This window comes from Sander lucioperca, chromosome 5 (assembly GCF_008315115.2).
Source record: "Sander lucioperca isolate FBNREF2018 chromosome 5, SLUC_FBN_1.2, whole genome shotgun sequence".
In the NCBI taxonomy this organism is placed as follows: Eukaryota; Metazoa; Chordata; class Actinopteri; order Perciformes; family Percidae; genus Sander; species Sander lucioperca.
In genome coordinates, this window is record NC_050177.1 from 8,104,825 (window position 1) to 8,127,877 (window position 23,053).

A 23,053-nucleotide genomic window follows, 5' to 3' on the forward strand; every position below is an offset into this window, starting at 1 on the left:
TGCCACTGAAAAAAAAAAAAAAAAGAGCCGTGCGCGACCTCTGCTCGCGCTCCATAAATCCGGGCGCGCCGGCAGGATATTATGTCATTTTGACGTCACAATGGCGCGCGCCACCTTGGATGCGGCTAGTATACTGTACGTTTCAGGCTCCAAAAATGCTGGAACCTGCAATTCCTATGATGCAACTCCATACAGTCTTTTGCTAGACCCTATTTTATACAGTCTATGGTTAGACCCACATCTTTCAAACTCAACACTGTGCATGTGCGTGTGTGTGTGTGTGTGTGTGTGTGTGTGTGTGTGTGTGTACCCATGCATACTCACTCTTGGCCTTCTCACTCTTGCGTGAGGGCTTCCAGCGAATGCAGGAGCGATGATCATCCAGGTAGAAGAGCCTCACCAGCCCTTTGGATCCTGCCTTTATCTTTACCATCTGTGTCCCGGACTGCATCACACCCATGCATCGCTCCACTGCAGAAGAAAACACACAAACACTGGGGTCAATGGAGCACTATATTAAACACAAAGGGACCAGGTGTCTGGCTTTACTTGTCTTTTCTCAGGAAGAAGTAAGGCAAAGTGTCACAGTGTCACGCAATTAGCGGAGCAGCCAGCAGCTGATGTGGGTCAGAGTCCAAACTGCAACAGAGATGCTACTGTGTGAACATACAGGGCTGCTTTTCTGTTTCCCACCGACTTGCTGCCGAAAGCAACGGAGAGAAAGAAGAAAGGGAGAGATCTCATAGAGAGAGACAGAGCTAATGTGTGTCTCTCTGTTCTAAGTTTCACAGAAGGCCTGTAGGCTGTTCAAGAAGAAGAAATCTACACATCATGCTAAGGCAGGTGGAAGCTACGACTCCATTAAAGTTTAATTTTGTAGTGAGGATTTAAAATATCGCTTCACCCAAATGACATTTAACAAAAATTAAACAAACAAAACATACTTCTGCAGATTTGTTTTGTGCATTGGTTTTGAGATATCTGTCTCTTCATCTGTACAACAAGGTGAATGCAATTTAATTTGCATTGAAACATGACAAAGTTATTTCCAGAATCAGTATTCTTGCTACTAGCACTACTAACAGTTTGCACTGGAACTATATCTTCAGAAGAAACTAGTGACAATTAAATCTGTCCAGTGGAGATTTGTAGATTATCCAGATTAACTAGGACACCATTTTTTTAAATGAAATGTTGCTCTTTAAACGAACAAATATCAGAGTAGTTGCATGTAATTCAAAACTATCTACGTGGCTAGATACCATAAGTGAGGCAATCTATGTTATTTTTGTAGTTTGGGTAAATTCACCCTTTAAACAGGTAGCAAGGTGTTGGTACCAGTTGCTATTGCATCATGGCTGTTTTAAATACTGCGGTAATTATAAACGTCTCTGACCCATCAACTTCAACACCGACGCACCCACATGCTGACTGCAAACCGGTGCTTCATATTTTGAAATTACAAGCTGATGACAGCTAATCTGTTACTGCAATGCATTGTTGTCATCATATTCTAGGAAGAAAAAACTCGATTTCTGGCATATATGTACAGGATGCAAAGGAATAGAGACACTTGTAACGAACAGAAGAAGGAAAATAACGGTGGAGTAGTCTGAAGAGCAGAACAGAGGGACTGAAATGATGTGAAAAGTGACTTTGTGTTTGAGTGCTGCCTGGCACTGTCCAGCATCGAGAAAGGATAAAAGACAAAACTTTTTACTTTTTGTGAAAGCTGGTGGCAGGGATACAGACGGGGATGACAGCAGAGAGACTGCGGAATTTCCATCCTCATTAGTGGAGAGTGTGTGTGTGCGTGCATGCGTGCGTGCGTGCGTGCGTTTTTGTGGTTGGCTATGCATATGTGTGAATGTACTGTAGCACGTGTTTTCATGTATGTTGCAATGTCTACAATATGTTTACATGCATCAGTACACACATATAGCCCATCATTTGTCTTTGCAGTAAATAAAGAGCTTAAAAAACAACATTGTAAACAGATCATATGAAGAAATGTAATATTTAATTAATAGAATTCACTCTATAGAGCCTTGGCTGTAAAGTATTCAGGTGTGTGGCCACAGACTCAGGACTATATTTTACTATGTGTGGCTGCATCCATATTTTTAACGTGCACAGAGAAACAAGACTCGCTTTCCTCTTTCTTAAACATCAGTTTGGTTTAACTCCTGACTGCAGAGAAGGAATTGAAACACATATAGGCCTAGTTGAAGAGTAAACTACCCAATACCACTGTACAAAATATTAGGGGCACTTCATTAATTTAAAATGGATGAGGTTAAGTCTGATAAAAGCCACTGTTATCCATTTTTATGTAATCAAATTGTCTCCAGTCACAATGGATAAAATGCACTACAACAACGGTGTAAAGTACCATCAAATATATACTGTAGCTAACATAGTAATTACAAAAAAAGTGCTTCAATAGAGCTGCAGCTTTACAGCCTCCCCTCTGGAGCTGCTAAGAGTAAAGGGGCTTTCTTAAGGACACTTCAGTTGGTTGGATGCTTGTCAAGGACAGATTCTACTTGTTTGAGCAAGGGAGGTTTAAGATAGTTGTTGAAAACTCAATGGGTGCAATCCCAAATTGCCGAAAAGGTAGGCAAGTACTACAAGGAATTACACAGTTCTTTGAATTTTAATCCCTTAATGTGATGAATCTTCTACAACACGCAGTTTAAGACAGCAGGAAGAATGGAAAGAAACAGCACACCATAGTTTGTGTGTGAACACATTTGTCGATTACAAGCCTTTCGCCTTAACATTAACTGCTACCATAATGTACCAAAACTCCAATCTTAAACCCAATATATCTATTTGTTGACCCCTTACTCCTCTTTCCGCACACTTCGTTCCTCAGGTCAAAATCTCCTGATGGTCCCAAAAACCCGCCTTAAAACTCGGGGAGACCGCTGCTTTCAGGCAGTTGCTCCCAAATTGTGGAATGCCCTGCCCCTGTCGCTGCGTGTGACCGATTCTATCGTTTATTTTACAAAACAGCTGAAGACACTCCTATTCAGACAAGCTTTCACTTGACTGAGCTATCATTGTTTTTATGTTTGTATGATGTTTTTTAAATTGTTAAACTTGCTGCATGTAAAGCACTTTGTGACTCTGTCTGTGATAGGTGCTATATAAATAAAGTTTACTTACTTACTTACTACCCTAACATCATGTAGCTGTGTTCAAGATTCCCATTGCACATTTACAGTGTTTTAGATCAATAAAAAAAATAAACTCTGCAGCAAAGACCACATTCACACATTTACAGCAGTTCCCAAAGAGAATCTGAACAAATCAAACCACACCGATGATACCGACTATTGACACAATTTGCATATCATGTTTTTTAGAAATTCCTGGTTAAGATGTTACATATGTATCCCACAACTAAATGTATAAATGTATTATAATCACAGATGTTATTTTACAAAAATACGAGAAAAAACAAAATGTTCGAAAGTTGTAGGACACTTGTAATCTTCTTGACTCACGAAGAGCACATGCACGTATACACAAAACTATTAAAATGCATTTTTTGAGAGGACATGGGTGATTATCTTCAAAGACAAGTAAAGTCAAACCTCTCATGGATCTCATGGAACACATATTCAAGCATACTTAACAGAACACACGCTGAGCAGAGTACTTGTTAACAGACTCTCTGTCCTGAGGATAGGCTTAGCAATGGCACAAATGTTCTTGATATTCGAGAACAAAATATACGACAAAAAATATACCTAACAAAAATAGATGACTTCTTGGAGTCGTAGATGCTATCTCCAGGGACAGTATCAGATACACACAAGCATAAGCACATGGCCCTGAGCCTGTGTTTTCTCCCAAGGTGCATGACAAATGCATCATGAATGCACTAATGGCCACACAGTTGATAACACAATGGAGTACGTGGGAAGAGAAACAAGTAGCCATGTAAATAAAACGGTAAACTCGGGATCTTTCCTCTAACAGACTTCCATAATGGCTTTACCAAGACAAGTCTCAACTGGGCATCCAGTGACAGATCAGCTCATGGTCAAGGAAATATATTTACTGTATATAATTTCCAGATTTAAGTTTTGTCCTTAATTCATTTATCATACAGATTTGTTGATCATTAATCAAGAATCAATACAATCTCCTATCTGTTCATAACGCAAGTACAGCAAGTGTTGTGACAACTCTTCAGAGCTGCAGAAAATAATGGGGCACTGAAGACAAAGAGAGACTCTGGGAAAAGATTGAATCAGAAACAAGAAAATTGGCCATTTTGCATTATTTATTTCACAAAGCCACTTCTGAAATTCACAGCTTCATTAACGACATAATTCAATGGAGGTCACTGTCCAATGTGGGTTTATTGTAGTATTGATCACATCTGCAGTCTCCGCTCCAGTGAGCAGGCATGTTCTTCTGGGATATTTGATCTCACACGGTTTCAGGCTCAAAATCCATGACTCAGACTAGACAAGTTTCCAGCAACACTTCTCCAGTGCTTAGTTATGTAACATCACAAATCAGTCCTAAAGTGAATAAACACTATTCGCCATCACTAGAGAGTACATGCCCATTCTCCTGCAATTCCCCTGGAGTATAAATATGTAAGAGTGTTTCTCCAGATATATTTCACAAGAAAAAGCTAAAAGGGAATACAGAAGTCCGCTTTTTTTTTCCATCCAGCTCAACAGCCAACATGAGATAGAAATAGGAGGACTGACATGTACAGGTATCAATTCATCGTCTGTTTGTCTGTTATTTTGTATTGAAACAGAACTTAAAAGAATAATACTCTGCCTCCGTTTTATTTTTTTTTCTACTCCTGAGGTCTATCCAACCCAATTACTCCTTGACATTTCTGCAGGCACTCTCCAGTCACTTAACTCTCCATCAGCAATGATAAGAGTCAAACCTCAAACCTAGTTATAGTTGAAGATTGAGAGGCAAGAGACACAAGGAGAAGAGGAAGCAGGTTTAATATCTGCCCAGGAGAGGGGAGCTGCCTCGTAATCAAAGATGAGAACTAATGTAAGTGGCTCTTAAAAGAGCTGTGACGGCCGAATCAAAGGAGTGCCCTTCACATCTGCACTCCTGTCCCTTGTCTCGTTTTCTACAAGCATTAATGCTCAAACCATCCGAGCGTGAGGATTTGAATTTACAGTTTCATTCAAACTTGCAATTCCAGTATCTTGTTGGACATCTAAAACAAAAAATAGTTATGTGTCTTCTTAACCCCACCTGGCATTTGTATGCAGGTTATTAATCTTCATGCTTTGCTATCTACGGCCATAGTATCTGTGCTTTGCCAGTTCTCTCCATGCAACCTCACAGAAGACAAACTCCACCAAAGTATATACAAATGTGATTTTCAGCTAGGTAGGTGAATAAAAAAAAATATGTGAAGCATCTTTTTTTCTTTGTGCGACATCTACTTTTTGGCTCCCCTCTTTTAAACGAGTGTGTTTGGCTTTATGTGCATCTATGTGTGCATGTGTAAAAAAAACCATCATCTCTGTCAGCACAGAGCGGAGAAAGCAGATCAAAGCTTTGTCTTACCAAAGAGGCCCAGGCAATTCAAACATATTTTAATGGGGTAGGTGATAGAGAAGCCTCTGTGATAACCTGATGAACAAAGCCTGTCCTCACGCCAGGAGAGTGAAAAAGAGCATCCGCAGCAGTTTCCATTCATCATTTCCAATCTTAACTGTCATTTTTAATCTCAACATGATGAGATATTCCTTTTAGCCATCCCTTTATCCTCACTGCTAGGAGTTTATTATCAGTTAGGGATAATATTTAAATTCTCGATCAGCTCCGCGTGAGATCTCTTGTTAAGATTTGGTCAGAGGGTGATGACTCAAATAGACCAAAGATCCAGTCCAAAAGTTTATTATAAATTATTCATAATTACATACATTCATATTCAGCAGCATCTGCCTGATCCTTCATGCACTATTTATGTGACATAAGGCACCGCCACCCGAACTACCCAAGTCAGTCCTACTGCTGATGAAACACAACAAGCACAAGCACAGGCACAGCAATCAAACCAAAATAAAACTGAATGGAGGCACGCCGTCGTAATTCTTCACTCACTGCTGTGTTAGCTCCTATGACCTGAAGGTTTGTTTTGTGTGCTGAAGTTTATTCAAGATGTGATTCAGTTTTGGTTAACTGACTGTCCACACAACAAAAACTGAATGACATTTACACATTTACACATTATTGCTATGATGAGCGGTAAAATGCACAGCAATCAACACACAAACAAGATAAATCTTCTCTTGCATGTGGCCGGGTTGCCTCAGTGGGTAGAGCAGGCGCAAGTAAACAGAGGTTTATGCCTCGACGCAGAGGTCCAGGGTTCGAATCCGACCTGTGACGATTTCCTGCATGTCTTCCCCCTCGCTCTCCCCTTTCTCACCTAGCTGTCCTATCCATTAAAGGCAGAAAAGCCCCCCAAAAAAAAAATCTTCTCTTGCATGTAATGAGCAACATCTCATTAAGACAAGCTATACAGGTTCAAAGTTATGATAGCAGAAAATAAGCAGTTTGATCATCCTGGGGATATTCTGATACATAAACATGAGCTCCTGCTCTTTTCCTGGGCTATAAATAGCACCAGGAAGCAATATGTTTAATATGCAATATGTTTGTCCACACACACAAACATTTAGTCTGTGAAAGACAACCTGCAGTAAGAAAAACATAAGGACGAGAGGTTTTACACAAGATATATCAATTTAACTGGAAGAGGCAGTGGAAAAACTTAGGTTTTAATGGGTTACACACACACACACACACACACACACACACACACTTACCAATTTGTGTAAGCCTGCATTTCTGTGGAACAGCCACGGTGCCACCAATATGGTAGACGTTACGCGCCAGGAGAGTCGCAACAGTTAACAAAGACGATTTTTCAGCAGAACCATAAAAAAAGGTGGATCGTACTTTATGAGTAGATAATGCATTGGGACCAAAACTAATTTCCTCCATTTTCTCTGGAGAAAATAAGGAGCCAGTAGGAGTCCTCCTTTGCTCAGTCCCAGTTTGCAACACACTCCACCTGTAGCTAAAACTCGTTTGCTATTCCTCACATCAGATTTGATAGACTGGCTTCAGACAAAAAGCCTCCACGGTCCAAACAACAAGCAAGCACACCAAAACTCCTGTTCATCCTCCTCTGTACCGTCCTGTGATCTGTGGCGACACCTTCAACTGACAGTCTCCTCTCTGAAAACACACACGTTTCCACCTTTCTCCTGGTCATCTGTTCTCTACTCCCACTTCCTGCTCTTCCCATCCGCCTCTCTTTGATGTCTGCAGGTCTCTCAGAAGACGTGTCGCTGTATCAGTGAGGCTGCCAACATGCAACACTGACGCTCAAACTTAGATTCAGCATTTAACAGCTCCAGTAATTTTTGTATTGTTTACGGAGCGATTATGAAGAGTAAGGGAGGAAAGTGGAGAGTGCAGCAGATGTTTGTCTCTGCATATTGCTGGGTTCATCAAGGGTCAACTAGAGGAATATGAGGATAAGAACGATGACATAACATTTATGAAAATCCATTAGTAAAAGTATGATTTAATGGGATGACATGTGGGGGGGGTGTCTGTGTGTGTGCTACAGGAAGAGTCACCAACAGCACATCTGTCCATTTTGTACTAAACCACCATTGCAACCATTTCACACAAGCTTTTCTACCCTGGAAATCCATAGTTCTCGCGAGAACACAATTTGAATTTGCTTTCGGATTTGGGTCTGGATTTCCAGGCTAAGGCTTTTCCCTCCTAAGGGTGAACTCCTCTTCGCCCACGTTCCACTATGTGTACTGACATTTTCATACTAGATCAGTATATCAGGGAGACACCATTATTTAGGAGCAACACAATACCATATAAACTAAGAACATGATTTGATTTGACTTTAATGGGAAACCCATGGAGCTATATTTTCCTAAAATAGGGCACAAAAGCAAATGCAAGTAAAATCTCCAGGGGAAAACACAAATCAACATGACCATCAAATTTAGTAATTTTGGCAACCAGGCACAGCTGGGTGCACACAACATGGAAGAACTGAATATATTACCAGTGGGAGGGATATACTGTACAATCAACAGGTGGATACATGGGGCTATTTTTCTGGGGATGTTCATTGTGCAACCTTTCAGTAATAAACATTATTACAGTCTGTCTACTGCCACTGCATTGTAGGTAATTGTGTTGAATTTAACAATGTCAAATTCTATAGTTTAAATTAAAAAATTAGTAATTTGATAGTTAGAAAAATGTATCAAACTAGAAAAAAAATGTATTGTTTTCAGAGTAGTTAAGCAGGCAGCAGGATTTTTAATATCACTGCAGCAGATGATAAACCCGAAATGACACTTCGACTTATCTCATCTCTCTCATTTCTTCTTCATGAATTTGGGGTTACGTCATCCAGTCTGCACCATGTTTCATTGTTCCTCTTAGGAGATTCAACAGTTAATGAAATTAAATTAGTCAGGCGCACAGCTTCAGCTTGATGACTTTGGTATAAATGTGCGGGGAAATCAGGCTCCTCCATGGAAGGACAAAAGTCGGCAGCACATTTGTGACAGTACTGGGCTTGAGCCTTGGCAAAACAAAACTCCCATCACCTGCTCCACCAGTCTCATGGCCAGTGACTACTGGGTGGTCATATTCATTCAAGCATTCATCATACATAATGAACAAACAAGGAAGTGACATTTACTCATTTTGTCTTCTTGCTTGTTTCTGTTCGGGCCTGGAGCCATTGTCCGCATGCATTGAAGGTGGAGGGCCAGCCTGAATTAGTTGTCATTCAAGGCTAACACAGATAGACAGACACTCATACCAGTGGGACCGCTGGAGTCTCTAATCCACCTGATGTGTGTCATTGAAAGGAAACACAGAAAAAAAAACCCTGCATGAATGCAGAGATAACAGACTGCACACAGAGAGGAGTGGAACTAAACACGAAGCCACAATGTCATTTACTGGCTATTTTTTTGTTTAATGAAAAAAACATAAAGAGAGCATGTTCGCAAATTGGGAACATAGACATACAACCCAACAATTGTGATTCAAAATGTCAAACTGATTGGTGAAATCCCCATCCTCGAACAAGGCCCCAGCCATTTCAAGAGCAGAAATACAGAAATATTTCATGTTATGTTAATTAATCAGAATGGTGATAACTTTGACACATAACAGTGCTCATAAAAGGATCCTATAATCGCCATCCAACATACATGAGTCATTTGAGCATTTTCTGATCTGGCACCCCTATTGGCATGACATTGTTTGTCAGTATCTTCCAGACCGCTACAAATTACCACAACAAAATTAATTCATGCACCTCTCTTCATGTTTGGTTATGGTTAGGCAATTAAAACTACTTGTTTGAGGCTCGGGAAAAATCACGGCCATAGTTAAAAGAAACTAACTTCAACATTGGGTGGAATACGAGATCTGTACATCCCACCACTCAACATCCCCATTAAGAGGTTTTGGAGTTCTTAAACAACATTACTTTACTTCTGCCTTTTCTCTTGAGAGACAACAGTCTTCATTCACACAACCACAAGAGGTCACTTGGAAGCTTGCAGCTTTCTCTACACCCACTCATACAAACAACTTCACATTGCACTTCCTTGGGTCCTGAGCAATACACCTGCCATGAAATAGTTGCGTTCTCTAGCAATGGTAGATTGCTTCATTTGCTAACAGCGAGCTATTTGGGACCAGGCTATTTCCAGGAACAAAAGAGATCATTACAAAAGTTACATTGCTGATGTTTGAAATGTTTAAGTTTGCTACAATGCAACATATCTGCTCTCTCTCTTTTTTCTGGAATGTACTGTAGTCTAGTATTATATACAGTCTATGACTGTAAGGAGTGACAGAGAGCAAGCTGTACCCAGCATGTCGTTCAGTGGTGTAACAGTTAATAGGGGTCCTTTCTCAATACACTACACTGTGTGTACATAACACTGTTAATAAATATGTCCCATAGATCGCAAAAGCTCAAACTCAACACTGCACGTCCTCAGCAATACACCCACTAAGTGTGAAGTCGATCGGATGAACAGTTGTCGGGAAAATAGTAAGACAGGCAGACACAGACAGACAGACAGACAGACAGGCAGACACAAACAGACAGACAGACAGACAGAAAGAGCTACTCTCTATTTTAGTTAGATTAACTTGAATCTCCTGACTTTTCATGTAGCTCAGTCATCTGATCAGAATTTCATTTTGTCCAATACCTCGACCAAATATATCTGAAAAACTAATGTGATTCCCATTAGCCTCAGCTATACTTTCTGTTACTGTTGCTAATTAGCAAATGTTAGCATGGTAACATGCTAAACTAACATGGTGGAAATGATAGCTGCCTGCTAAAAATCAACATGCTAGCATTATCATTGTAAGCATGTTAGCATGCTGATGTGAGCATTTAGTAAAGAACCGCTAGCATGTAGATTCAGTCTTGTTCATTTTGAGAGACAGACTCAGAATGTGGTTTTCAGGGTTTGGATTTTATGTTTACCTTGTAATTCCTGCCTACATGCAGTACTTCAATGCATCACATTCTACAGCAGCATAATGCAAGTGAGTTTAAACTTTTCATACCTGGGGGGACATATTCAAATGTAAATACCTTTTAAAGCAAATGCACAAAACCTGGAAGGAAAAAGTCTAATATATTTTGGTGTACCCTCTTATTAGCAACATAAAAGGTTAGGAAACCTAGGGAAATGATGAGTCAAAAGAGGGCAAGCACACACACACACACACACACACACCAAACAGTCACTCACTTCGGCCTAATTAAGAGCGCTCAAGGCAGCGCTCAAACCGGCAATGCTACAAATGGGTTCCTAGGTCCCCCCACAGGTGCAGAGTGTAGAGCGGCACCGGAATGAAAATGAACACATGACAACTGCAGCATGATAATGCATTCACCAAAGATGCTACAGGGGGCTCCCCGAGTGGAGTAGTTCAGGACTAACATCAAAAGAGGAAACTAAAGCCTGTGTGTGTGTGTGTGTGTGTGTGTGTATGTATGTGTGTGTGTGTGTGTGTGTGTGTGTGTGTATTGATGTTCCTTCAAGCTTCTTCTTTCTTCCTCCCTAAGCCAGGCTGGATGACTGTGAGTAGATTGAGATACCGTATATTTGGCTGCAAAACCAGACTGCCATGCAAACTGTCTGATCTCAACTGCTTCAAACGTTGGAGAGAAGCTCCTGTAGCTGCTTTCCTGATGCTTTATATCGGGACGCAGGACAAGCCTAAAAGTGTTGGCTACATAGCTAAGTGGACTGAGCTTCTGGGTAGCTTATTAACTGCTGAGGGGATGAAAGCAAGTAAAATAAAAGCCAGTTGTTATGGATAATTTGCTTCCCATTTCTCGCCGTGACGCAGGTAGAGCAACTTTACACAGAGGATAGCCTCCCACTAGATTTTAGAAGCTGACGTTTCACAATCCCATCCCATGTGCTTTATGCAAGAACAAATATGACGTGCCAGCGGCTAAGTCAACATGCAGGCTGACACAGTAACTCATTGTCAGTGAAATTCTATGTAGGCTAAATGCAAATCATGGTGCTTCAGGATCAAGTGGAAAAGACAAAGATGGATGTTGGTGGCTCCATGATATCAGAGATGTGAAGCTAGTTGATGGTAGGGCTGAACGATTTTTGAAAATAATCTAATTGCGATTTTTTTCAAAAATATTGCGATTGCGATTCAATATGCGATTATTTTTTAAGCTCTTTGTCTTCTGTATTATTCAACAAAGACAAGCAATAAATCAGTGTATAGTATGAACAATACAAGATTAGATAGATTAAACAAACTGTTCTTTCCTGGAGGCCAGACCTGTATGTGATGATGAAATTAGGTGAGGCATGAATTTATATGAATGACATCTTTTATTTAACTACTTCAGTCACAGTAGTATATTGAGCACTGACCAAGCCTGGTGTAAACATTCATATGGAAGTCAGAAACAAATCACACAAACTAAAGGGCAGATTGCAGAAATATAAAAACAAATATGTGGCTTTACCACACTTAGTGGTATTTACATTTAATTATTATTTACTGTAATAAACATATGTAAACATGTGGATTGCACTTTTTAAACACTGTCTTTGAACTTTACTAGACAGTTAAATAAGTAAAAATATAGTATATACAGTATATACAACGGTGTATTTTTTTACAGCGTACACAGAGGAGCTGCCTTCAGCCCCTCCCTCCCCTCATGAAGTTGCGTGCCGCGTGCATGACAGCGTCAACATTGCACTCAAACTCAGAGACAGAGAGGCTATCGTTACGTTAGTAGTAGCATGCTGCTGCTGGTCTTGCTGTGGAATTAACTGTACTAATAAAACCGTTGAAACAACGCAGCCACGCTGCTGTGAAAGCTCCCCGAACGTCATTTATCAGAGTCTGGTTGTGACCCCTCCCCGTGGCAGTCTCCTCCACTCCATATCTTTATAACGGAGCTAGCTAACTGGAGCTAACCGCTAATCAGAGCTAATCGTTGCAAACCGAGCCTTCAGTTCTGCGTGCCTGTATCCATTAACTGCATGTATGGACTCGAGCCCGAATAAAACCCTTCATTTTATTAAAATGGCTGTAAAAGTTTTAAACTACAACTCAGAGATGTTTGAATGACAGAAATCTGCTCAAGGTACGGCGTAGCGTTAGCGTGCTAAGTTGATGCTTTCTCTGCGGGTGCAGACTGATTTGCTCTTGCGAGTCACGTGACCAAATCGCAGCCTTTGCGATTAGGAAATCGCGTCTTTACATATCGCGATATTATCGCAAATGCAATTAATCGTTCAGCCCTAGTTGATGGACAATATTGAATGTGACACATAGTTTTGCTAAACATGTGAAAGTATTGGAAGGAGAGGAGAGGTAGAACTGGGTATAGTTTGACAGCCTGAGTATTAGTACCAGTATCAACACATTACTCCTTACTTAGAGCCTACATAACAGATTCTAGAATTGGCAAGACAATATTTTAATCAGGAAGTACCTGATCAGATGTCCAACACCAACTTTTGGCACTTGACAGTTTTCAATAGTAAAAGCAACACATTTCAGTCGGGACCAAAATAGTATTGAGGTACAATACCCTGAGGAGAAGAGAGGAGAGCTATTGATTCAAAAATGTTGGTACTATCAAATTTAGACCTACTTCAAGGAATTTGCCTAAATTTGACATGAGATTTTGATTTAAATCAAGAACTATTTGATCAGACATTTGGGGGGGAATATTCATCATCATAAGTACAGGAGAGACACATGAGGAAAAACACATTTTCCATGGAAATTCATTTCCTCCATGTGGAGGAGATTAGCAACCATGCATGTGCCTCCAAACCTTTCTCCCTCCATCATTTTCTCTCCTCTTTCTCTCTCAGCAAGTACTCATGGTGCCATGCAACTCTTCTTAGCACAAGTGTTGACAAAATGAATGAGGAGGTAGCCCTCTTGGACACTGAAGATAACAGGGGCCTTCCTCTCACTCCCCAACGCTCACATAGATAAAGAGAAAACAGGCGCCGCAGGGGCGAAGACTGACAACTTGACACATCCTGCTTTCTAAGTGCCAGGGATTCAGTGATCAGTCATTTTTGACAGCATAAGAGAGAGCAAAAGGGTCGCTCTAATAGCCGGGGACTATTGGGACATCAATTTTGTCATCAAAGCTCGACCCAAAGCTCTGTCACAGTGTGGGGGCTCAACATGCCCTGCCTGGGTTTCAAGGGGCTCCAGTTTCTGATGATGCCAACAACAATACAATCCACCTTGGTTACTGAGCTGTGGCATGTGGTAATGCTATGCGGTCTGTCAGTGGCATCTTCACACGGAGGCGCTGCAGTGACAGAACCTATAAACATCTCAGGGATGGTTATTTTTGTGAACAGTGCGGAGGATGCAGGATTGTAAAGGATGTGGCACATCCACACCTATGTGCTGCTTTATGGACTGAGGACAGAGCAAGTCCTGTCAAAATTCAGAGGCTTTTCTGCCCCCTAGTGACAAGAACAAAGGGACATTTTCAGCACCAGGGACAGTGTCCCGCTGCTCCACTGCTGGTCTTCATCAAGAGCTCATCATATAAACTGACGAAATCAGTTCAGTTTATAAATTCGCATAAAATGTCAATGAACAACAAATCAACTGATATGTATGTATGTATATATATATATATATATATATATATATATATATATATATATATCTATATATCTATATATATATATATATATATATATAAAAAATAATGTCGATAAACACTCATTATTGCACAATAAATCCTTCATGCAAATTGACAATCGTCAATTAAGATTCCTTTCTGGGCTTTCTGGGCTTTAGCCTGCTTGCAATGTAGTCTAGTCATCCAAAGGAATGCGCTCGCCACACAGAGTATAGCTATTCCTCTCCATATGAGACTGAAAGATGAAACAACTAATCCGGGGGGAAAAGCTTGAAACCCATCACTTACCCTTCTCCAAACTGAGATTTCTGCAAACTTCAAGTTCTGCCATTTAGGACTGGGGTTGTTGGTCTCATAAGGTCCCTCCATGCGTTTTGGACATCATTTTTATTTCCTAATTGTAGCGGTTCGAAAAAACATCAAAACATGCCTGACTAGTCCATTTCTCCATGATGGTTAGACGTTTACATCAAACGCGCCATGATGATTTTGTCCCAAAAAAAACGAGCCCATAAACAAACTGCGCCTCCGCATCTGCCTCCCTGCAGTCTGCGGAGTGAATTCACAAACCATCAAACCTCTCGCATCCACAGCCGCTGCGCGCACATCTTCTCCTCTCACCAGGCGCAACACAGAAGCAAAACGATAAGCCGATTACTCACAAGCTCGTTGGACCGACGGAGAGTGGTTGTTAAAAAGCAAGAGTGAGCGAGAGCAGTGGCTTAATCGCCAGAGTTGGGCATTTTGGGCATTCCAACAGCTTTGGTCGACAGTCTGGTTCAGCTGTTTGGCGAGAGTTTGAATTCCCCACCAAACTTAACTCGTGTAACAGGCTTTTGTTTTTTTTAGTCAGCTATTCCTTGGTGAATATTCTTAGGGGGAAAAAAACAGTCACCATTGCTTAGGGATGCCGGCGCTATGACCCACTTTACGCTGTGTGTCTCTCGTTTTAGCTACAGTATATGAAGGCTTCCTCAGAGACGCAGCAGGAAACATACGACTGAGAGCTCTGTGTAAACATTCATTAGTAGGTATAGCTTTTTCATTCTGTATGTGTGTGTGTGTGTGTGTGTGTGTGTGTGTGTGTGTGTGTGTGTGTGTGTGTGTGTGTGTGTCAGCCTCAAGTTTAGTTGAGGAAAATTCCCTAATGAAAGTTTGGTCAATCAAGAGCTCCCAGATTAGTCTTGCTCATTGGTCCACATTAAAGCCATTTAATTTAGGATTGCAGAAGACAATTAGACTACGTAGTGACTAAACACACACACACACACACACACACACACACAGTTGTGTTGTTGTGTTCAAACACCAAGAGCCAGAGTCAGAGGTTAAATTGATTAGTGCTGTCTGGAAGAAAAACTTGACCACCAGTGCACACTGAGTTCAATGCTGGGTCACAGGAAGGTACTTTCACCTCAAAGATACTTAACCTGTGAGCTCTACTTGTTCTACCACAGTCATCTCTCCACGGGTCAGCCGGCACCAGACGCCAATAACTGTCCCAGAGGCTCCGAGCCTTTCAGGACCGTGTGTGTGTGTGTGTGTGTGTGTGTGTGTGTGTGTGTATGTGTGTGTGTGTGTGTGTGTGTGTGTGTGTGTGTGTGTGTGTGTGTGTGTGTGCGCGCGCGCGCGCGTGCGTGCGTGCGCGTGCGTGCGTGCACGCTGTGTATTAGCAAGTACATGCTGCTTTCCAGTGATTGCTCACTTTGATTTACATTATAAACAGCTTTTCATCCACACCTGCCTGATCACAGACAGTCCCCCTCCCTTCGAACCCCCTTTTCACACTGATTTATGTACCATGGCCAAACAAAAACCATCATCCACCATACAAAAGACTGGAAACACCAGGAAGAAAAGGGTAGAGGCAGAGTGAAGCAAAGTCATGTGGGGAAAAAACAGGGAAAGATGAGAGAGTCATATGTTTCAAAATGGTTTCTGACTAAAGGACAAACTGTTGGGGCATGATGGGATGAATACAGACAGAGTTCAACAGGATCTGAAGTTTGGTGAAGATACAACAGACAATTATATAATTATACAATAATTAACAATATGTTAGCAGAATAGGTTAGCTTGTAAGAAATGGATTGGAGGGGGTGGAACGGTGGTGCAAGCTCACTTTAATAGGACTATATGAAAATGTATTAGCTATTCATTTTCATTTAATTAACCACAAATTCTGAGAAAAGTCAACTCTGGCTTGGAGAAACTCTGCATCAATCGAGTTAATCCATCATGCACAACAGAGTACTGAAGCAGTCAAGCCTGATAGCTACTACAGTTCGCTGACAAATAGAAAGTACACACTCAGTGTGTAGCACACACGCTGGCTATAGTAAGTCAAGGCGAGGCTTTAAGTGGGCAGTCTGCTGTAGGTGTGATAGCCACAGAGGCAGACAGAGATCAGAGATTTGTTATGGATTTGTCTGGCGGATCTATCAGCGTGCAGCCTGAGCGCCTTAAAACTCAATCAAATTGATGTCTGGACTCATTTCGGCTTTGAGGAGAATAAAAAATGCACTATTTGCTGTGATTCATTAAATCATAAGTAATATAACATTAACCAGTATGCATGTACTATATATATGTCAGGGTACTCAAGTTGATGCATGCAGATATTAAGCAGAAGAACAGTACGTACATCACCTTGGACATGTATGTTGGTTTCTCTTTTTTACTTGAACTTTTCACTGTATGACTTCTAGGTATAAATCATCCATGAAGAGAAATGTATTGCATTATGTCAGGTGATGTAGCCTGCTAGTACACATTTTGTATTTACACTGAATAAAGTTCTGTGGACAGTTTTTTATTCATGCCAGACAATGATTTATTGGCTTGCAGCAGGGTGTGTTTCAGTAAATAGTAATAATATTGATGTCACAAGACTAATCTTGGCTGTGCTGTCTGCGATATAAAAGCATGAGTGTTTGAGGCACAATAGTGGAGACGAGTCTCCCTCTGCTGTTCATTCCGATGACATGCAGTTATCAAAGAGAATGTATACTATATTCTGTTCATTAATCTATCTGTCTGTGTGTGTGTGTGTGTGTGTGTGTGTGTGTGTGTTATTTACCATGAAAGGTGCTGTTGTCTGTCAGGAAGTGGCGGCGGTACTGTGGCTCTCCTTTCCTGTTCACTACCCAGGAGCTCATGGTGAGATGAGGAGGGACGCAGGAGGATGAACAATTGGATGACCTATGAAAGAGAAGAGAATGTAATGATGAGCTGCAATGATTTATCGATTAGTTGTCAACTATTAAATTAATCGCCAACTATTTTGATAATCAATTTGAGTAAATTTCAAGAAATAAAAGTTAAAATTCTGTGATTCCAGCTTCCTAAATGTGAATATTTTCTAGTTTCTTCACTCCTCTATGACAGTAAACTGAATATCTTTGAGTTGTGGATAAAACACTGATTCACATTTTTCACCATTTTCTGACATTTTATAAACCAAACAACTGATCGATTCATTAAAAGGTTGTCGACAGATTAATTGAAAATGAAAATAATCACTAGTTGCAGTCCTAAATTTAACTGTGTTATCCAAACATTTTGCAGGTATTACATTAATCTAAAAAAGGTAATTTTATTAAATATGTGCTATATAATAAAAACTACTGCAACTTGTGCTCCCAAATCTCAAGACAAACAGCACAAGATGCAGTTTAAAAGAAGAAATCTGGTTTACGGCAGGAATGATACAGTATAAGAGATAGAGTTACTATATGGAGGAAAGGCAAAACGTTGGAGATTTTGCTGGGTTAGTATTTCAAATTCAATTTTCATGAATTATTCTCTGGTAGCTTGTTTTGTGAGATTGTACTAAGACAGAATATTGACAGAACTTGCTATACCCTGCAATTCAAGACAAATGTTTGAATCAATGTAGATTTTATTTTGAAATGTATTCTTCTTGTGGTAGAGGCAGCATCACCACCTCTCACCATATAGTAGCCTATATGTTGTTCGGATCTTTACATTTTTTTTATTGTTGTTGCGATCATGAAATGCTGTCTCTATATCTCTATCATGAAAACATTCTTTGATCTTTACTAAATTGTCATCCTACCATTTTACATCCCTCCAGTTCCCGTTGTTCACCTTTTTGTGCCCATTTGAATTTTTAAATCTCTCCATGTGTTCTCATTCATCTTCCTTCTGTTTCTCCTCGCCATTATTCCTGATTCCCAATTTTCCACTACTTCCTCCTGATCACTTTACATTCCTACCTCTCCTACTGGCAGTTTCACTGCTTAGTGTTTTCCCACCTGTTGCTCATCTGTCTTTTCTGTGATTATACACACACACACACACACACACACACACACACACACACACACACACACACACACACACACACTATAGGTCCTGAAAGGCTCGGAGCCTCTGGGACAGTTATTGGCGTCTGGTGCCGGCTGACCCGTGGAGAGATGACTGTCTGGTAGAACAAGTAGAGCTCACAGGTTAAGTATCTTTGAGGTGAAAGTACCTTCCTGTGACCCTGCCACCACCTCACTTTGAAAACACAGAAGCCTGTAATGTCTGTGGTGTTTATGGCAGACCATATGGACAAAGACCCACTCATTCTGTTACTGTAATACGACACCCATGTCGTGGTGAATCAGTGTGTGAGAATGCAGCCAACAATCAGTGTGTGAGAATGCAGCCAACATGGAGAACCGTAACGTATTTTAGCAGTTTATTTTTATTGTGCAATAAATATCTGCTCTTTTACTATAGTTCTAGATTAAATAATCAATGCTTAATATCTGTTCCTTTGAATAATGTAAGAATACAGGCTGCAGAACAGTTTTATCCCCAGGGCAATCACAGAACTGAACAATCATGCCCCCCCACCCACCACAGTTACACTTTCTAGATAGGGATTCTATGCAATGGGACTCAGTGCAATATTGGATGCCTTGATAATGTTTTATATATTTTTCTTATTTTATTTATTGTGTGAGTGTGTTTTAGAGGCTGCACAAGCACATTTCGTTGTATGGTTCTACTGCACAATGACAATTAAAGTCTATTCTATTCTAATAATCTTTTCATCACCAGTAATGTTTTATTATAAGCGATTCAATATTAACCTGTACTCTGGTTGGTGCTGGTGCAGGACATCCCAAGAAGTCAAAAAAAGGTTAACAGAAACATCGTAAAAAAAACTGAAACTAAAATAAAGCAAAAAGATTAACTTATACAACAAGACATACAATATGACCCACCCAGACCTCTCAGGTTGTGTGGGACACGTCTGCTTTCTGTCCCCAGAGTCAGAACTGAACAGGGTTTAGTTTTTATGCTCCACATATCTGGAACAAACTCCCAGAAAACTGCAGGTCCGCCGCAACTCTCAGTTTTAAATGAAAATTGAATTTGAAATACTAACCCACTCTCTCTTTTAAATCAAGGCTGAAGACTTTTCTTTTTGATGCTGCCTTTCTTTAAATAATTGTTAATTTCTTATACTGAAGTTGCATTGTTGAAACTGTATATATCTATATAAGCGTATATAAGAGAGTAAGACCGGTGGGACCAGCCTGTTCTGGGAATGGCAAGGATTGCGGGTGGATTACGTGTATAGAGCAACGGCTTATATATTGTACCATACTAGCAGTCTAAAATCTCGTATTTTATCTGCTTTTCTATTTTTTTAACTGCTCTTTAATGTTTTATGTAATGCACTTTGAATTGCCCTGTTGCTGAAATGTGCTACAAATAAAGCTGCCTTGCCTTGCCTTGGAGAAAAAACCAATATAACATCTGAGGTCTGCTTTTCTTTATAGTCATTTAAACTCTGCTTCGCCTTGTGCCTGCAGTGCCTCTGAGCTGCTCTGTACTCACTGCAGAGCGGCCCCTTGTGGTTTACTGCTTAATTACAGAATGATGTTTCTAAATTACCATTTGTTTTCATAACAGAGTCTAAATTAGAGATAGGAGCCGAGCAGAGGTGGATGACTGGAGACACTGTTTGAGCAGCTTCAATAGCATGTCAGGTGGTGATACAGCTAGATTATGAATCAATCACAAACGCTGAAGTCACATTGCAAGAAGTTACCAGAATGTGCAAGTTAGTTAGCTTTACAAATGCTGCACAAAGTTACACAGCAAATATGAGCAGAGATCTTAAAGTGTCTATAATGCTCTAACATCTCATCATTTTACATTGGTCAGTCGTATTTTTGTGGTACCGTCACAAACATAAGTGAAAAATGGAAATAATCGAATTGAACCAAAGGCATTTACTACATATTTGCATACTGGGCTTGTATTGACCAGTGAAAGCAAAGTATCCCACTACCAAATTAAAGGAATAGTTCAACATTTTGGGGAATGCACTAATTGGCTTTTTTGCCAAGAGTTACCTGGGAAGATTGTTACCACTCTTATGTTTGTCCATTAAATATGACGCTACACAGCCAGCAGTTCGTTAGCTCAGTTTAGCATAGTGGATATAAGGGGAAGAACCTGGCTCTGTCATAAGGTAACAAAATCCATCTACCAGCACCCCAAAAGTTCACTAATTAACACATTCATTCTCTTTTGTTTAAACGGAAGTGTTATGTGACGGACTATTTCTTGGCCGAGAGCAGTGACCTCCTGGAGTCTTGTGGTTTTTGTGAGATTGCCAGCGAACCAGCGGAGGCTGTTTCTTTTACAGATTAACTATTCCTTTTAATAATAGCAACAGGTTAATGAATAAAAAAATGCATATGATTTATAAATCAAACCAGTACAAACTAAGTGTGTGTCAATGCATGTAAAGTGAGTAAGTAAAATGACTCCATTCTTCCGACTGTGTGTAACACTAGCAGCCTTCTCATCTATAGGAGGGCCCAAACATCAGGGGAATACAGCCTGCTCTTAGTCTATCAGGCTACTGGGAGAGAAAGCAGCTTAAAATAAATGTTTCGCTGCCAGACTGCCTGATGAGCCATTCTATCTCAGGCCCTGGCAGGAAGTAGGTCGAGGATGCCCCCGAGTTAAAAAAAGTTTTGTTGTAGTAGATATTTAAATCAAACAGAAGTAATACAATCTGAAACAGGTGGGAAGCAGCATTTTAGTATGCTACTTTCACTTTTCCTGTCTGTCCTGCATGAAAAACACACACCTGACAGGATGGCAATCCATTTGTTGTAGGCTATATACAGGATGTGGAATATGCAGCGCTAATGCAGGAGATAGCTGAATAACCATTGGCGGTATATATTGCACCCTAGGCCCATGGGTTAATATTGTCTAGGCTAGTCTTTCAAATATAACATTTGAGAGCAGGCCTTATTTGTCGCAGCAATTAAAAATATTGTATTAAAATAGAAGCAAAAATAATAACGACATGTAGGGCCAAAAATTTGAGCCTTGAGATTTGGGCCTCAAGATTGTGGACCATTTTCAATTTAATGACCAAATGTTTTAGGTCTTCATGTGCAGTTGAGTAGCAATAATAAAAAGAACTGTACCACCTGCCAGTCTGTCATCATTAAGCACACTCAAAAAATACAGCTATGGATTAATCATATTGATTCAATATATTCCCCAGCCCTAAATGGATGAGATGTCCAGTACTTCTACATTTTTATTAAAGAACACTTTTTTGTCTAACGTTAGACATGATATAGCCATAATTTTGCCTGACTGCTCATTTTCTTTGCCTTATGGGCCTTCATTGTAGCAATGTCTCCGTGTTATTATGGCCAAAACTATGAACATAAGATCCATATTGTAATAAATAAACCATAATTCTTTTTAAAGGAGCTGTTTAGTATTTACGGCACATGTGGCATGGCACGAATCACCCCTCATATATGGATATGTATGTAACAAGGGCCCTCTCGTGACACACAGGCACAAAAACAGCAGCATCTGTCACCCCACATTGACACATGCCAAAGAGCACTCTATTTAGACATGAATAATGAGATATACAATGGTGGTTCTATTTTATGTGAACCAGCTGCCATAAATGCGAGTTATTAACCATAATTAGAATTTTGTTTTTAATCTGCAACTGTCTGTGGTTATGCCTTTCTGTAAAGCACAAATACAGGCTTAAATCCAACACAGTAATGTTGCTCCCTTTATATCTCCCTTCACTACAAGTCAACTGGGAGGATGAAGATCCTAATGGCATCCAGCCTGTAAACCACCTTGCCTTTCTATAGAGTCAATGAGTAGCTTGAAATTGCTTGTTAGGCAGTTATCAGAAAAGAGAGCAAACAGTCTTGGTATGATGATGGCTAGACAGATGGTTTCCACAACAACCTGAGTGCTCCCTAACTCAATAACTCATTGATATATAGAAGTATAAAAGGTATAGGGGACAAGAAAGCATTCTTCATGCATGTAATAATGCATTGTAACAAACCAGAGATCTATCTTCTTTTAAAATAAAGTTTCTGCTTCATGTGTAAGGGGTTAGTGGGGTCAGACAGTCTTTTTCATATTTAACAAGATAGACTCAGAGTCACAGGCGGCCTGTCATATATCTGTACTGTGTGGTGCATCACTACAGTTTGTAAGGCTGCTAAACATTTAATCAACTTAATTATCTGTATATTATCTTTATACTTCAAAGGTCACATTTTTACTTCATTTTCAAGATAATCTACATGGAATTTCATCATGTTTAAAACTCTTGGGCTGCAACTGACCGATTAAACCGATTTTTATTGTTGATTCATTTTTAGATTATTGTTTTTAATTCATCTATTTATTGTTTGTTCACTTAAATATCTGAATATAGCAAAAATTCCACAGTGACATTCT

General features: G+C 40.1%; 1 protein-coding gene across 7 annotated transcripts in view; it reads right to left on the minus strand.

The window, feature by feature from the left end:
• plch1 (phospholipase C, eta 1) overlaps nucleotides 1-23,053 on the minus strand; it is a 64,225-nt gene that overhangs the window by 38,624 nt on the left and 2,548 nt on the right. For 2 of the 7 annotated variants that reach the window (XM_036001462.1, XM_036001461.1), the window contains exons 1-2: nucleotides 6,840-7,246; nucleotides 325-471 (exon numbers count right to left, since the gene is read on the minus strand). In XM_036001462.1, the coding sequence (XP_035857355.1) occupies nucleotides 325-471; nucleotides 6,840-7,017 (325 nt within the window). In that variant the 5' untranslated portion in view covers nucleotides 7,018-7,246. Of the gene's footprint in view, nucleotides 1-324; nucleotides 472-6,839; nucleotides 7,247-7,276; nucleotides 7,408-14,560; nucleotides 15,147-17,351; nucleotides 17,474-23,053 lie in introns of those variants that run through there. The other 5 variants (XM_031296454.2, XM_036001459.1, XM_036001457.1 and 2 more) reach the window with 5 other exon arrangements.